Consider the following 18502-nt stretch of genomic DNA (forward strand, 5'->3'; position numbering starts at 1 on the left):
AACTAACCTTGAGTCTGAGCTTGGATGCATTTTGTTTATATTAACTAAAAATAATACATTTGTGTTCATCTCTCATCAGCATATCAAAAGCTCACCCAGACACATTCCCCAATTGTGATTTTCAAGGTTACAACATTAAGGAGGGAAAAAACCCCAAAATAAATTTGGAATTTTTGTGACAGGGTCATCTGATGCATGCATAGCCAAACACACTGTGCAAATGCCAGGGAATGCCCCAGGGCTGGGGGAATATGGCAAGCTTATACACCCTTAAACACAGTCCTGGGATATCAGCATACAAGTGGGCTTTTGCCCCCTCAGACAACAGCAGACTGCCCACATTAAGTCCATGAGGATTAGTGCAGTATGTGCTAATGGAACAACCCAGTGGATCCATCTGAAATGCACTTCCATTGACATTACAAGTAGAATCAACTGGGATGGAAAAGCTGCAGGTAGTATTCCAAATGTCAGAGCTGAAACAGCACCAAAGCAGAGTAAACAGATTCCCCAGTTTCAACGCTGAGCAAGGCAGGAAGTCATCTGCTCTCTATTCCCTACACATAATCCACACAGAAGCAGAATATTTATGGTTCATTAGGGTCAAGGAAGCAAACTTCCTCACAGGAGGCTTACTAGAGTTTTTTTAGAACAAACATTGCAGTTTCACTTGCTTTTAGTGTCCTGACCAAACCAGTTATTGCACTGAAAAAAACCCATAAGGTTATCTACTGTCATATCACACATATTGAATTCAAGGTGTGAAATGAAGGACTAAACCTTGTGGCACACATTCAAAGGAATTGTTAAAATTTAGTGGGATTTTTAATCAAACAAACAGTATTTGGCCTTCTGGGTTTTCTGGAGCTGCTTATTTTCCAGTTTAGAGCAGATACAGCAATAGCAGCAGGAACTAAATTACCAGACCTACAGACAGGAAAAAGAGCAGTAAATCAGACTCCTTGCCTAGTAAAAATTTTTATTGTATCACCCATTAAATAGATACAGAATTTGATGTCAAGATAGTGGCCTCAGAAAAAAGCAAGTGTATTTGGAGTAGAACTTTTTCTCTTTGACTCAAACCTCATAATAATAGATTACAATTATATTTTTGTTCAGATTGATAGCCAATAATCTTTAAACTGGAAAAGTAATCTCTAAAAGTTTCAGAGAAAAGAGTGCACTGAGAAGGGTTAGTTAAGAAATGACATTAAACTTTTAACTTTGTTTACTTTAGTTAATGCTGCAATTCCCGCTTAATATGGTTAACTGTGACTGCTTACAAGTTACATCTATTTGAAAACAGAGCACATTACTCAATGCTAATAGTTTCACTGCAACTATAATATTCATGGAATATTTTTGTAACAAGTACAGAAAATTCAGGTTGCTGAATTCTTCCTGAAAAATAGAAAGTTATTAAGTTTACATATTGGATTATATTCATGTCTCCAGTCATAAGAGTGAGACCTTTTCTCCTAAAACTCTTCTGGAAAGTTGTTTTAGTCTCTTTTCCAGAATAAGAGTCACTTAGCTGTCTCAGCTCTAAGAACTGAGGCACTGTGCAGTACAGTTTTTTTCCTTAATGCCCCCTTTACCATTATTTCAGTATTTCACTTTCTTTAGCTCTGTCATTTAAGCTTTGTATCAGCTAGAGCTCTCATGTTTCTCTGAAAACAACATAAATTCTGTGTTTTGAAGGAACTTTATCATTTTCTTTTCCCCACAGGCCAAACAGCATAGCACTGAAATGTAACAGTTCACGCAGGGGATAACTTATTTGGAGCTTTGGCAGCAGTAGTCAGCAAGACTCCCCTCACATTCCTCTATTTCTGGAACATTTTTTCTAGAAAATCTCTTCCTTAGTCAACATACCTTTTTCATTTCATCAACATAGGCTATCATGGCTTCTTCTTTGGACATGTTTCCCAAGGCACTCCAAGCATCCCTAGGAAAGAAAGTCGCATACACCTTCAGTATCTTCAGGGAGTACTGGATTTTTTCAGCTTGGCCTTAAGTAGGTCAGTTATGTAATGTCCAAAGTTACTCTGATATGAGTAAAATGCAAGAATGATTCACATTATTTTTCAAGTAAAAATATATAATTTGCTAGGATAATCACACAGCGGAAGAAGAAGCAACAAACTGAACAGACTGGGGACTGAAGAGTTCCTCACTGATTATCTATGATTATGTACCCAGTAAGTTGTAAATAAGCCCAGACAAAAGACATACCCTTCTGACTAAGTTGAGTTTAAGATCCTGTGCTGTATAAAACAAACAGGCCCAGATACCTCAGCCAGCACTTACAAAGATTGTCACTGAGGTAGAATAAGCTACAAGGAAAATCTGTCCTTTTTGAGTTTAGCAACTGGGGAAAGACACATCAGCCTAGTAGGCAAATAGTTACCACAGCAGCTACTTATGACCTAAATAAAATCTTCCCCTCTCCAACTCTGCAAGACAAAAATCTCTAACCAAATTTATTAGTATTGCACAAGGCATCTGTCAGAACACAGACTGCAATAAAACAGTTCCTCAGTCTCGCACATTATTTGACATTTCAGAGTATTTGTCCCACTAATAGAAAACCACCAAGGTTGGTGGCTCACATTCCAGCTACAGCCAGCCAGGTGGATGAAAGCTCCCAGCCCTAGTCTAATCCCTGCACTCTGGCTAGGGGAGGCTGAGAAGGAAGGAGGAAAAAAAAAAAAAAGTCCTAGGAATCATTTCACAGATTCCCAAGACCACCATAATCACAAAGACAGAAATAATATTTGTTCTTCAGGACAATCATCATTAAAATATTATAAGCAAAACATTCATATTGGCTTTTCAAAGAGAACTTGGCAATTTGGTGAGTGAGAATTCTTCCCAGGCCAAGGCAAACACATAGTGGGAAGACCTGCCCCTGAGCAGACAAACCAGAAAGACATAAACCCAACCTCCCCACCAAGAGCTCAAAGCTGTATTAGTGGTTGCCAGTGAGCACTTATTTACTTCAGGCTCACATCACACAAGAAAACTCAAGAAGGCAGAGCTCCAGACACTCCTCCACATCCCTTTGTCTTCAGAGCACCTAAGACTTCATTGTACAACATGGGATAAACACTGCAGAGGTACCATGATGGTGGTTGCCCAAGAAGAACCTGCCCACCTGCATAATCCAAGGGAACCACCTGCAACTCTGAGAAGTGATCAATTATCTGAGTTAGAAAGTCAGAACACAACAGAAAACTAATTAAAGCATCAAAGGTTGTAAATGTTGTTTTTATTTTAAAAAGAAAGCATTTAGAGAGTTTCCTTCTCCAAGTGCTACTCTTCTAAACATCTCCACTCCAAACATTAAAAAAAATCCCCAAAACAACAACTCATGAAAAGTTACCATTTGTATCTACCAATTGGATCCCAAAATCCAGGTCGAGGAATGTTACAAGGTCCTTGGGTTGCTTGCTTATAAAAGCTATAGAACTTGAGCATCATTTCATTCGTTGGCTGGAATGAACCTAGTGAAAACATTTTAAAATACAATTAAATTGTCATCAAGAATATTACTGAGTATTTTACAAGCCTAATAGTTCTGTGAGAAAACAGCCTGCAGCCTGTTACAGCAGTACAATATAAGCCAACAGAGAACATCTTCACCTCATACACGAAGACCCAGCACCAGTGAAAATATTTACTGTACAAACAGCAAGTTTCAGATGGAGTTTAAAGGACTATAACCTTTCCTACTGCTAAGGTCAAACTCCACAATTAGAATAAAAAAGGTAATAAGTAACATCAAGCCGATGTCCTTTCACTCCGTTTAAAGGGACAGGTTTAGCTCTAAGTAAACAAAGTATCGTGCAAGTCACTTGACTGTTAACAAATGGTAACTTACTTCGAGTCTCCAGAACTCAAAAAAAACCCAAACAAACCAAGCCAAACAAATACAATTAACCCAAACCACGGCCTTCTGCAGTGTTTTTGTTTATCTTAGGTACTTGACAACACTTTCAGTAAAAGTTTCACCATACCTCCCGATTTGGTTTTCTCTTCTTCCTTTGTGGAACACATTTTTGTAGAGGTAAAAAATGTAAATATAAAACTCTAACAGCTAGCAGGGAAGATTCATAACCAATCCACTAAATCAAGTAGCTTGAGGCTGGATTCTAATTATTAGAAGTTTACAGTGACGTTTACCTCAAAAACCTCAGATTTTACTTTACATCAGAATTAATGATGTATGCAATAAACAAGGGTTTTTAAAATTATCACAACTCTTATCAAAAAGATAAGTTCTGAGGTTTTTTCTTTTTCATTTTGCTAACTCTTTCAGCAGAGGGGAACTCACGGTAACAGCTTTGTTAAAGCAACTTCATGATTTCAGGGAGGCTGAAACCCAGGGAGCTGACAGATCCCCTGGTCCAGGCGTCCGACGGGGGAGCTCCTAGCAGGGCTCAGAAAGCCCCCGAGCCAGGGCTCCCCCGACAGGCGGGGAGCAGCACTAATGCCGAGCTTTCCAGCGGTTCTCCAGCCGCTGCCGGGGACGGCCCCGCTGCCCCGACCCCCCCGCGGCCGCGGCCGAGCCCCGGTCCCGCCGGGCCCTGCCCGCTCCCGGAGCCCGCCCGATACCGATGGCGCCGCTGCCACCGGACCCTCCCGCCGCACTCACCATTTTTGGGCAGGCTCTGGATCACCTTCACGGCTGCCTCGAACCTGGTGGCGTGCAGAGAGCCGGTCTCGGCCATGGCCCCGGCTCCTCACCGCCTCCTGCTCGGCTGCCGGGCCGCGTCCGGCGGGGCAGGCTCGGCTCAGCTCAGCGCCCCCGCCGCAGCCGCCTGCACGGGAGCGGTGCCGGGAGGAGCCGGGCCGTACCCAGCCCCAGCCCCAGCTCCAACAGCCCCGTTCCCGGCCTCGGCCCCGGCCCCCGCCCCCGCGCCCTCCCCTCCGGCGGGACCAGGACAGCCCGCCCAGCACCTCGGACCGGCCTCGCCCCCCACCCCGCCCGGCCCCGCGCTCAGCTCAGCCCAGCCCAGCCCGACCTCCGCCCCGGCCTCAGGCGCCCATGTTACGTCTCCCACAGCGGCTCCCTGCCCTTCCCTCCTCCCGCACCGCCCCGAGGCCGCGGGGGCACGCCGGGAAACGTAGTTTCTTTGTCTCTCCTTCCTCTTCCTCCCCTCTCCCCTCTGCTTGTATTGGTGCAAAACGGGAAAATTTCAAAACGTGCCATTGCCATATTCCACCCGCTTTACGGACCTCAGTTGTCTTCAGGACACTTACCACCTGGCAGCCTGCTGTGCTGCTGCCTCCCCTCCTCACAGCCGTCCTCATACCCACACCTAGTCACACAAAATTCACCTAAATTACCACTGTAGACACATTTTTTGAAATAGTTTTAATGACTCCTATTTCCATTAAAATTTTAGGCATGCCTAGAACCCAGGGAGCAACTATTTCCATGGTATCCAGAGATGTGGGTGAATACCAGCACAGTACTACCAGTTAGCTCGGTAGCTAATAAATGAATGGCCTTATTCAAAAGCGCTGCACATCCAGCTCTCTGCAAAGTCACACAAAAGTATGCTAAACCAACTGCTTTTGTAGCAAATGGAATAATTTACCCAGTGAGCAACAGGATGAATTAACAGCCCCATTGAATGGAATTGAGTCCAAAAACTCGGCATTTCAGTCAGTTCATTTATCTAGTACACAATATATATATTTTAAATTCCTCTGAAGACAGTTGTGTGCCCACAGTGTATGCCCTCTGGTGGAAAAAAAAAAGCTCCAGAGAGAGGGAATTAGAGCAGATCAGCCCCAGCTCTGCTGAGCTAGTGCATTCTACAAGGTCAGCAGCCAGCTGGCTGGGGAGAGCTTTGCTGGAGAGAAGCTGACACTTCCAGAGGTGTTCAGATAGGATTCCCCACACTGGGCAAATGATGAACCCATGTTATGAGCACTGCTCCACTCCTGAATGTTACAGAATAATTTCTCTGCATTTTTCATTTTGAGTGCTAGATTTCTAAAGTACTTGTGAGCTTCATACTAAGATCTATCATCTTTGTTATCCATGAAGGTAGGAATGACAGAAGCTCAGATCAAAGGGAAGTGCTTTTTGAAGATAAATGGGTCTCTGTATTCTTTGAGCATGCAAGGAGTTAATTTCAAAAGTAATACAAAAATTAGGAGCCTTTTGTGAAGCCAGCTGATGTGTAAATTCTGTTTATCCAAGACAATCTATAATGATGTTTGCCTTTTAATTGATTTAAGAGAAACACAGTCTGCATTTTTCTAATGAATGTTCCCAGACTTTCACTGGAAGTAGGCTTTAGAAGAGATGCAAATGACAACCTATTTAATGGCTGTGTGCAGAAAGAGAAGCTGCCCTCTTCGAACTGAAGATGTGTGAGGGTGTAAGATCTGCAGATCCAGAATGAGGTAATTGAAGTAACCCAAAATAATCAGTATCATCATGCTCTGACACAAGCATGAAATAGTAAATGAGAGGCAAATTTTGAGCACTGATGAACATTTTGTGCGAACATATCACAAAGGACTAGTTAATTTTAATGATCATATTTAACACTAATTGGCATTGTTAATGGATGTCCTTATGTATTTTGCATCCTTGGTGCTGTGACTTCTATGAAGTTAACTATGAAGAGTTAACAATAATTAAATGTACAGGTAATTAAGGAGACCCTCTCCTCTCTCACAGACAGCCAGGAATGGATCTGCAGCTTTATCTCAAGGAGGACTTAGGCTCCATTCTTTAGAGAACACAATTATATTCCATGCTTGAAAAATCTAATTATTATATATGTGTTAAACTGGGCTGTGTTTCTATTGTTCCACACAGCAGTTTCCAAAGTAATCAAAAGTATGACTTCCTCTTATTTTTTTATGATTCAATGTATGAGAAACCAAACTTTGGGAACTGTGACAGAAGGAGAAACCAATGATGCCCATCAGTTGAGATGCGAGAGAGGACAGACCATGGCTGGCTCTGCTACCAGCGTGATTTGGCAGCGAGTGCAGTATGTGACACTTGACGTGTCTGAGTGATTTGCAGTCCTCATGCTCCTCTTCACTTGGTCTTTCACAAATTACTTATGGAGAGCCTGTGAATCACTAATATGAGGCATTCCTGGGAGTGTTGAGACACATAAAATCTTGTATGGAAGCATGCTGTCATAGCTGCTGAAGGAATACATTTAGGGGATCTCTGAATGAAGGCAGACAAGCATGATCTTGAATGTAACCTGGGACATATGGTACATTAGGGAGGGCTATTGAGTTCAGTGCTGCTATGCCACAGGATAGTATATCAAAGTCTGATGTGTGGACCTACCTTACAATCCTCATTTTGTGCCGTTTGTGAACTGCCACTGTCCCTTTGTATCATTTTCATTTGTATCCTACTGCATTAGTTTTCTAGCAGTTGCTTCCAGTGCTGAGCTATTCCCCACCCCAGCTTGAAGAGCACCTTCATTTTACTTGAGGAACAAAGGAGTCAGTTAAATTATGCAAGTGAAAAGCTGAAACTGGAACCAATTATGCCTATTCCTCCCTCAAGGGTCTGAATCACAGCAGTCTATTTTACAGAATACTTTAAAAATGGTTCTCAAGAAAGTGGACCATAGTCTCATATGCATTATGAGCAAGTTCTGTAAGCTCCCAGATCCAAGAGCATGTAATTTTAGCAAGGCTTACTTTTTGAAGTATGTAATCCAGCAGGGAGGAAAAATGAATTATTTAAAACCTAATAGTCATAATTATGAAGAACGAAATTAGCATTACAATTTCTCAGTCAAATCTACAAGCTGTTGAAGAATGGAAAGATGTCGTCTAAGAAGGAAATAGTTTTTTGTGAGGAGCAATTTTCTACACTGTTTACAGTAGAAAGGGTAATATTTCAAATAACATTTACCTAGAGGATTTTTAATGAAATCATGAAGCATGTCGTGTCAAAATCAACAGATCTGGAGAAGGAGAATGATTTGCTTACCATGAATATGGCAAAACCAGTTGAAATTTGTTCACTTATGTAGGCCAATCCCTGTTCCTCAGCAAAAGCCCTTTGGGCAAAGGACTAGATTGACACAAACAAGAATGCTTTTGAGGATAGAAGTTCCTTGTGAGGTTCAGTTACACCCCTTAACAACTTCACTAGAAATACCCATTCATTTCACAGTTGGGGATTAAGTAATGGAATTATTTTTAACTATTATTAACAGCAGCTTCTCAGCCTAAGGATTAGGTAACAGATCCCATTTCAAGTCTTTTTTAAGCTATTCAATTCAGGTATCTCAGGTCTTTCAGTGATCAATATTTCAACCTGTGTTTTTGTTTTCCTCCATGTTCCCCCACTTCACACATATTTCAAAAAAGTAGATGGAGTAGCAAGAGTAAAAGCTTAGATCCCTTTCATGAAATGCTCTTTGAAGAACAAAATATGATCATACTTCCAAAGACATTCAGCAGCATTTGACTTTGCATTGAAGTGTACAGCACTTATGAAGTCAAAACCCTTTACAGGTTTATATTGTTGTAGGTTCTAAAGCATAATGCAGTGCCATATTGTATCTTAAGCCCCTCTCTTTTTTTTTCTCCAAGGCTACTATTCATCTCTTTGATGAAATTTTTAATAAAGTTCAGTTTTCCTTACTGCCTCAAGGTATTACTCTTGTAGAGAGAGCAGATAGTTATAAGAGAATTGTTCAGATTTTGCATATTCTAGAAAGAACATTCTAAAAATCCTGTTCCCTTACAGAGCCATAAACTGAGCTTTGAAAAGTATGTAGTTTCATCTTGCAGCAATGACAAACTGTGTCTTATTATAAACATCAGAAGACAGCTTATAATAAATACTTAATCCTTTCCTGTCAGTAAAATACAGAATTTCTGGAGGTCGAATTGTGCTGTCATTTACAGCGATATAAATTTGGAATTACTTGATTGATTTGGGAATATTTATGGTGTTGCACATTTTCATAATGTAAATGAGTAAGAATTTGACTCTGAAAAATAGAACTGTGTCTGGTATATTTTTCCTGTTTTGACATTTGTGCTTCTTGTCTTCTCAGCTACTGCTGCTAAAGTTTTAGCAGCCTATCCCTGTGTAATTTGCCTCTTGGGAATAGCAAACAAAATACTGTGACTGTATCATATTAATGTGCTTATGCAATGGCATATTTATAGCCAGACAGCTCTTGTGATATTTTCTATTCAGTATCTGGAAAGGGGAAAAAAATAAAACACCCTTACTTTATGCACGTTCTTTTAAAATTCTAGCAAAATAATTTTATTATTCTTTCTAGCAAGTCTGAAAAATGACTTTGTGAAAATTTGATGATTTTAATGACATTGTTTATGGAACACATTTATCAGTATGCAGGGCCTGGAATATAACTGGCAAACATCTAAAGTATTTCAGGCCTGTGTTTATCATTGTGGATATTTATCCAGCAGAAAATATACCACTGTGGTTTTGGTCAATGGCTTTCAACAACCTAACTCAGCAGATAGGTGAATTACTGGAGTGAGTACTCCAACAAGCTCTCAGAAGGATTTAAAACTGAGTTTAATTGAGTGTCTCAGCACAGAACCCTCACTTCACTGCAAGCCCCATAAGCACCCATCATTTTCCTGTACCAGTCACAGCAGAGATCAGACTTCCATAGAAATCAGTGCCAGCTAGTCCCAGTTATGAACCATGGATTTTTCACTCTCATATTCAGATCATGTTTGCAGCAAGACATTTCTAACAAAATTTATCTGGGAAGCTTTATTGAGAATGAAGTTTGACATTCAGGAGCCATTTCAGTTTATACTGTTAGATCATTTCTGCTCAACTGAAATAAAGGTATTGTCTTTGCTTCACAGTTTTGGGATGGTAAGGCCTGTCCAGTTCACTCAGATGGGGGAAAGTGAGGAAATCAAGTGTTTTAAGTGTTTTTTTACTTTTCTTTGCACTAAAGTATTCTAATCACTATAAAATATGTTCATCATGAGAAACTTAACATCAAATCTTCTGTAAATGATAATTTAATGATGAAAGATAGCTGTCAGTTTTTGTTTCCAAAAAAACAGAAAAAATCATAGAACTTGCTGGATAGATTTCCAAGTGAATTACTGTTGGTTTTTAAAAATAACCCAAGAAATAGAGACAATTTAGCTACACAAAATAAAAACTATCTTTGAGTCCACAGAAATCTTTGAATGCACCTGAAGAGAGGTGTTTAAAGGTCTGCTGCAGATAAAGGCACAAATGCAGCAATGAAGTAAAGAGGGGAGCTGGGTGGCCACATCACTGTGACAACAATTGCTTTGGAATCTGTCACACTGAGTTATCTAACAGAGGGCAGAGGGCAGTTTTGGCAGGCATTATAAGTCTCCAACCAAAGATGTACCTGTTAAGAGGCCAAGTCTTCAGTGTCATAGAGATTACTTTAACACATCCTGAAATCAAATATTAATACTGCATTTTGCCATGGAAAAGAAACAGAACAGTAAAATATGCCCTGCATAATATTAAAATGCCATGTAAAATATTAAAAATATCAGTTTTTAATCCTTATGCAGATATGTCTTCTAGAATACTAAGCTCCCTATTATCCTCCTGAAGGGTTCTCCAACAATCCTATGAACCTGTATAAATAGAAATCAAGCAGCTCCTGGATTTCTTTTATTTAGAATTTAATTCAACAATGTTTTCACTCCAGTGAATTCATTCTTTCAGTGCTATGTCTTTCCAATACTTTAACGTCTTTTGTGAATTATTGATACTACTAGTGGGCACTTGTATTAATGTCAGAGGCAATAGAAGACTGAAATATTGCCTCCTCCAAACTCAATGTTCTCACTCTTATGTCCAGAATTCATTGGCCCTCTTGGATATAGAGGTGGGTGAAGGCCTCAAAGCAAAGGATCTCCTTACCCTACTTGTAGTCAAGGACCCCTGTTATAAGTGTGTACTCTTAAAGCTGTTGTATGGAGTGGTGGGAACAAGATGGGTTGCAATCACTTTTGCTGTTTGTGAAACTAGCTTATCAGATTGTTCTATCATGCCAGTCTGTTCTTTTAATTATTTGTCTCTGTTGGAATTTTATCAGCAATGATTTTATTGTTTTCTTGGAGGCTAATCAAAATAAGTTAACCAAAATAAGCTAAGTCCAATAGGGAGTCAAGATCGATATACCCTTTATGACCACTTTTGTAGTCTTTCAGCATTTTTTTATTTAATATGCACCATAATGATTTTCAATTCAAATAATTATTTAGTTTTAATTTTAAAATTGTAGTTTCTCAAAGTTTTATTAAGTTAGATATTTTACAGAATATAAATACATTTCTACAATGCATTTATCTATTCAATTTGTATTCTCACACCAAAGGATATTGAGTTATCCTGAAAATATGTATACTTCTCCATACACTCCTATTGATTTGCATTAATTAAATTGTTCTTACTTATTTTTTTCTTAGTGGAATCTCCTGTTAGTCATCCTGCCATATACTTGGGATCAATATTAAGTTGATAGGACTATAATACCTATATATCTCTTTTCAATATTGGCACAACCTCTGCTTTCTTTCAGTGCTCTGGAACTTCTCCAGTGTTTGAAAACTGTCTGAAAATGAATATTAACAGTACATAACACTCTATGCTAGGTCATTTAAAATTCTTGGATGTGATTAAACTGTATGTGCTTATTTAAGAAGATCTAATTTTAGAAGATGCAGATAACTAGATCTCCTTTGTTTTTCATTTTAATGTAAATAAAAATATGGGTTTTAAACACTGTGATTAAAGCTTTTGATTAGTCATGTTCTCTATTCCACAGTCTGTCAGGATAAATGTACTGCAGACATTATTTACTTTCTTTTTCAAAAAGATTTAAAATAGTTAAATATTTGGAGAATATGGTTTATGATAGAGGGAACAGTGCAATGACCAACTATATATATGTATATTTGTACATACATGATAGAGTATAAAGTAGTGATGTGCTATATAAAATTTATAAGTACATTATGAGCTATTGGTAAAATCATAGAATCATAGAATAGCTTTAGTTTAGGTTTTAGAGACCTTTAAATGTCATCTTGTCCAAACCCACTGCAATGAGCTGGCACATTGGCAACTAGATCAGATTGCTCAGAGCCCCATCCATCCTGATCTTCAATGTTTTCAGGGTTGGAGCAGCTACCAGCTCTCAGGGCAACCTGTTCCCATGTTTCACCATTCTCATTGTAAAAAGTGTTTTCCTTGTATCTAGTCCAAATCTACTGCCTTTTTGTATAAAAAACTACCCCTTGTCCTATTGCAACAGGCCCTGATAAAATGTTTGTCCCTTTTTAGTCCTGAAAGGTTACAATGAGGTGTCCCTGGAGCCTTCTCTTCTCCAGGCTGAACCACCCCAACTCTCCCAGCCTTTCCTTGCCAGAGAGTTATTCTCTCTCTCTTATCATCCTTGTGGTCTCCTCCAGACCTGCTCCAATGGGTCCATGTCTTTCCTGTAGTCAGGACCCCAGAGGATGCAGTACTGCCCACAGGGTCTCCCATGGATTAGGTGACTTGTAGCTCACATGGCTCCACAAACCTTCTGACCCCGCTCCCACCACAGCTCCCCCTTTATTCTGCATAAATAAATCCAAAATTGTGCACTGCCAGAGGAAGGAACAAAGGACATTCACAAATCAAAGACCAAACCACTGCAACCACAGCCCAAACATGTCTTTTGAAGATAAAATAGCAGTTGTGTTGACTTATGCACACATTCAAGCTCAACATCCAGAGCATCCCACTGATTTTGTAATAATAAAATTAAGTCCTATGTACATTTACAAGCCCTTGGCTGTCAGGAATTCTGGCATTGTGGTTTATTTTCCTGCCACCTGCCATTCCCCTTATTTCTTGACTCAGATTTGCACTCACAGTAGACTCACAGGTGGATATTTTCTAAATCATTTTGAAAGAGCTTCGTGGTTGCTGGATGCTGTCATCTGCATGACCAAAGCATCATGGTAATATATTTCATTAAAGAATGTGTGGCATAACTGGTATAAGGAATCAACAATAACAGAATAAATATGCACAAAAATTACAAAATTATTATATTTCTGACCACAGATATTGAAAATATGAAGCTATCTTACATGTCTTGAAATGGGAGTTTTGAAGGTACAAAGAAACAGGTTAAGCCCCCAAATCAATGGTTCTGGATATTTTACATTACTGAAAAGAGATATAATAAAGTGATTGGGAATGACTTGGGAAAACACATTTTAAATAATTGTAGTAAAAGCAAGTGAAAGCTCATGCCTGTCCTGGAAAGCAGTTCTGTGGTGGTGGTTCAGTCATTCCAAATGAACCTTCTTTACTTCCTCAGGTCTGCATCTCTTTCTCATGTGCCTCAAATTATGTGCTTTCTGGTGGGGCCCACCATATTCAGAGCAGTTTGTTAGCACACTGAAGCTCTTTAAAATGCACACCATGTGTGCACAAAATGTCCTCATTTATCAGATTAGCTCACAGATCAGGCACAATTCAAAAGAGCAGGATGGTGCCAGAACAAGGGTGTCAACTCACCCTGCAGTGTAACTGAACTCCTCCTTCAATCCAAGCTGGGAATGAAAAACAAAGAGAACAAATTACTAATTTTCAAGCTTTGCCCCATTTTAACTGACAGAGGCAAGTTACATTTTAATAAAGTAAATAATTTTTAAAACCTCTTTCCACAATTTCAGGGTGCATTCACACATTCCTTGCTAGCTACTTCAAAGAGGCTGAGGTGAGGATCTCCTGCACATCTACAGCTGCTGATTGCTGCCCCTCTGATCTGCCTCTGAAATGCTCTCCCTAATGCTCCTCTCCTTCCAGACAGAGTAAAGGAGGTTCTGTCAAACCGTTTAAATGTGCTGACCAAGGCCCTGTTACAGATTTGAGCTGGTGGGGCAGTGTGAGGATGGCCAAATCTTGGCCACAAAACCATTCCAGCACAAGCCTCTGGCATGGATGCAGGTGTCTGAGCAAACCTCCATGGTCATGGCACAGCTGGGATTGTGCCAGGGATTAGTGACACTGCCCTGAAGAGCCAGGCTCCCACAGCTGAGCTGAGGCACTTTGGCAATACAGTAGCAGGTATTTCTATCCTGCTGGAGCAGGCTGTTTATGAGGTAGACCTATTTATCCATACACCCCTGAACAAAAGTCAGGTGTGTCCTAAACATCTGTAATAAGTAGATAGACAGGATTAATTCTTTCATCATGTAACAAGGCCCTCCCTGCATAATAGATGTGGCAATGTTTTATAGTATTCAGATTTCTGTCCTTTCCTTTCTACAAGCATGATATTGAGAAATGGTTGAGCAACACCAAATAACTTTAAGTGGTAGGAGATGTGCTAAATTATTCTGGATTAATTATTGAGTAATATAATCAAATATCAAACCAGAAAATCAAAATGTCAAAAATAGTGAGAAGGAAGAAATTCATACCAGCCCTCCAGCTAAAATCAGAGACTTATTGCTTCTGCGTCCTGATTTTAGCTTTCAGATTACTGATCCATATGAAAATAAACCCTCTTGTGACTAAATCTCTTCCTACTAACCAACAGAGAATGATAAGAAATATGAGATATATCCAATAGTGGTATATTGCTTTAATATATAACAATACATGCCCGCTGAGGGCAAAACATATCATTACTTTGAAGTCTCTTACTCAAATTCAGAAAACAAGTGATAGGAGAAATCTGCTTGGCAAGGGGAGGAGGGGGAGGAACACACAAAATCCAACCTGCTATTGTGAGATTTTGGACATAAATTAAGGCATGAATTTGAAACTGATATAATAGTTTTGGTATTACTCTGCATATGAATAAAAATTACTTAGAATCCTAGAATTGTCAAGGTTGCAAAAGACTTATAACATCATCAAGTCTGATCACTAATTCAGCACTACCATGTTCCCTACTGAAGTGCCCCATCCACATGTTTTTTCAACACTTCTAATGACAGTGATTCCACCAGTTCTCTGGGCAGCCTTTTTTAATGCTTAACCACCCTTTCAGTGAAGACATTTTTTTCCTAATGTCCAATCTAAACATCTTCTGGTGCAACCTGAGGCCATTTTTTCTCATTCTGTCACTTGTTACATGGGAGAAGAGACCAAATCCCACTTGGCTACAACCTCCCTTCAGGTGATTGTAGAGAGTTGCAAGGTCTCCCCTGAGCCTGCTTTTCTCCAGGCTAAACAACCCCAGCTCCCTCAGCTGCTCCTTGTAAGACTTGTTCTCCAGCCCTTTCACCAGCTTTGTTAACCTTCTCTGGACATTTCCTTTGATTTTATTAAAACCTTTTATACAAAAATGGTTATGCATTAGATAGCATAATTTATACAGTCTATTTTGTGAATAAGCACTAGCAATGGATTATACATAAATTGTTAAATTGTTGCTGTGACCCTTATTCCCAGGCACTTATAAATAAATATATTCCCCTGTGGCTTCACTAAACCTTTGAAAAGTACATTTCTATGCAAATCTGTGAAAAGTTTTATGGCAGTGTTATATGGCATTGCACAAGTTGTCCAGTACCATAGTGGACTGTGGAGCAGCCTGACAGCTGATGGATTGGAAGCTCCTGGCCATTTTCAGTAGGTACATTTAAAATTAGAAGGTATAAAAAGCTGGATATAAAGTACAGAGGACAATTTTGCCATATTCAACATATGTACTGGATAACCTCCTATTAATATCTTAGTTATGCACTGATAATACACAATATTCACATGATCCTTTGCTAACTCTTACTAACATTGCTTAAGCAGAAAAACAAGTGATCCTCCAATGCAGAAAATGCAGCTGTCTGCCATGCACCAAGGGAATGCCTGGCAGCTGCCAGCCTCCAGCCTAGCCCTGGAGTGTGATGGCCAGTGCTGACCCTGCTGGAAGGCAGCAGGGTTGGGACAGGCTCGCTGCTGCTTGAGCCAACACCTCCTGAAACGCTGAATGGAACGGCGTCAGCGACAGGCTTGGGTTACACGTTCATGCAGTTTATATCCACCACAGAACTGCAATGGGAAATCACTTGATAGCAGTTTATTGTTCTAATAGACTATTATAGCAGGAGGCTATTGTAAATAATACTTAAAGAGGTTGCTGAAATGAGGCTTTTTCTGTTATGAAGACATAATATCTTTGAATAAGGCACTGTATGGCAGATTTGCTGCTCTTTTCCTAATGCAGAACAAAAAAGCATTTGAATACTGAATTCTATTCTCTGAAATGAAATAAGGAACCTTTAGGCCACACAATAAAAATAATTTAAAATTATATGTATTAGGCACTTGAGAAAAGATATTCAGCCCAACTTTTTTCCACAAAACATTTTTTTTCTTTCACTGGAAACCAAAGGAGTTTTCAAAAGAGAGCCTGTTTCAACAAGCTTTTTAGGATAAAAAGGACCTCCCCACTTTAGTAGCTTTTATGATAATACTCAGCCAAGTATGGCATCCATAAGATCACAAGAGATGATGGCACCCCCTAGGTGATTAACTGACAGATACATTGTTTAAACTTGTTAAGAGTTTGGTGTGTGGCCAACATAAGTACCAGCACCGAGATCTGATTTTTCAGATCTACAGCAAATGGCCTTTACACAGCAGGAGTAATTGGTAATGATTGTAGACTGTAGTCCATAGAGTCCCATGAATTTTCTGGCTATTGTGAGAAAACAAGAGAAAATAAGGTCCCGAGTCCAAGTATATATCCTGTGTGGGAAGTGTTTGTAGCTTTTGGGAGCTTTCCACAGCCCACCTGTTCTGTGCTATGATCAGACACCACATATCTAAACAATCTTCAATCTCATCACAGTTCCTCTTTACCTTTTCTTCCTCTTGTCCCCTTTCACACCTGTACATGCCCCTTCTATCTGGCCCTTGCAAGTGCCTCCATTATTTCTTCTCCCAGAATTCATCATACTGTTACCTTCCAGATGCCAGGGGATACAATCCCTCTATGCCATTATCCATCACAGGTATATGGTATGAAAAACCAAAAAAAGTGCAGAGAAAATCCCTTGACCCTTGCAGTGCACAGTGGAACATTATCAGCACAGCCCAGTTCCTCTGTGGATAAATTCTAGCTATTATAAACTCTATTGAGAGTATGCAAATATATTAGTTCTAAAACTTTAGGAATTCACCAAATGTTGTCAGGTTTTTCAGGAAGAGCAGGAGGTATGACCCTGAAACCACCTTCTGCTAACTACCTTCCTCATTCAAAACAGAGCTCCTGGGGGTGTAACCTCTTGGCTGAAATATTTGTAATGATGCTACAGAAAGCATTTCTTCTTTTTCCTGTCTCACAAATTCCTTGGATGGGAAAAATAAAGTCTGAAATAGAAATATGTGCTACTTGGGCTAAATTAAGAGTGAGAAAGGTATAAGCAACTAAAAGCAAAGCATTACAAGGGGAAACAACTGGAAATTTCACACACAGTACAGTGAGGGCTCTATAATATATCTTCTATGTAAAACGACATCTTGATCTCCTTTTCAGTCAGAACAGCATGAGTCTTTTTTTTTCTTAGCATGTAAGAAAAGATATCTAGTTGTGAGACATCTTTCAATTGATGTAAAAACATAGATAGGCTCTACCTTCCATATTGAAGAAATTTTGAGAAGTACAAACATGTCAGATACAGAATGAAGAGTTAGACATTTAAAGGGAAGTGACGGCACACATAATTATCCACCTCACATTCAGAATTATTTTAAAGAATGTTAGAAATATTTTTAATACTAAGTAAGTAGGTATTTATTAAATGACACTGTTTAAAAAGTCCCCAGCCCTTTAGCAAACACACTGGCCAAAAAGATACTGTGGAGTTATTATGGTTATGACCAAATAAATTAAAACATTCATAGCTAATGGTGACAGCAAATAGCTGAGCACAGCAGGAAGCTGTCATCAGTAATTTACATATTCACTTCTAATTGTGCCTATGCATCATTAAGATTGTTCGTATTTGCATTTGCTGTCCTCTGAACCAAGTCATTTTCCAGTGGCATATATTCACTTTCACTGCAGGTAACTTTCATTACTGGTAATTAAAGGACAATTTTTACCACATTATTCTACAGGAAACAAGAAGTGGTTGCTGAGATTGATTAATATCTAAACTAAGTTTGAGATGCAATCAGTCTCAGAGGCACAAGAGCTTATTCCAGTTATGTAATGAAAAGTAGCAGGAACACCCCCTCCCATTTGTTTTTTTGCTTTTGAATATCCAAAGCTTATCCTTTAAAATTTGTTGGCATGCACTAGGTGGCCTGATTTATTTTTAAATGTTCCCAACAGAGCCTCAGTCTATGTGTAATGACTTTTTACCCTCCTTTCTGCACAGTCTGTGTTTGAGCTCTGACTGGGACAATACTAAGGAGGATGCCAATGTTACCTTAGTGTGGAAGTGATTTTCTAGTACACAACTGCACCTGAAGGTTGCTGTG

General features: G+C 39.5%; 1 protein-coding gene across 3 annotated transcripts in view; it reads right to left on the bottom strand.

The window, feature by feature from the left end:
* ACBD5 (acyl-CoA binding domain containing 5) overlaps positions 1–5126 on the bottom strand; it is a 30509-nt gene extending 25383 nt beyond the window's left edge. The window contains exons 1-4 of one of the 3 annotated variants that reach the window (XM_054643728.2): positions 5028–5126; positions 4658–4823; positions 3386–3506; positions 1876–1948 (exon numbers count right to left, since the gene is read on the bottom strand). In XM_054643728.2, coding sequence (XP_054499703.2) covers positions 1876–1948; positions 3386–3506; positions 4658–4733 — 270 coding nt within the window. In that variant the 5' untranslated portion in view covers positions 4734–4823; positions 5028–5126. Of the gene's footprint in view, positions 1–1875; positions 1949–3385; positions 3507–4657; positions 4927–5027 lie in introns of those variants that run through there. The other 2 variants (XM_077173735.1, XM_077173748.1) reach the window with 2 other exon arrangements.
* Positions 5127–18502: the final 13376 nt, after the last annotated feature.

The sequence above is a fragment of the Agelaius phoeniceus genome, chromosome 1 (genome assembly GCF_051311805.1).
Source record: "Agelaius phoeniceus isolate bAgePho1 chromosome 1, bAgePho1.hap1, whole genome shotgun sequence".
Classification (NCBI taxonomy): Eukaryota; Metazoa; Chordata; class Aves; order Passeriformes; family Icteridae; genus Agelaius; species Agelaius phoeniceus.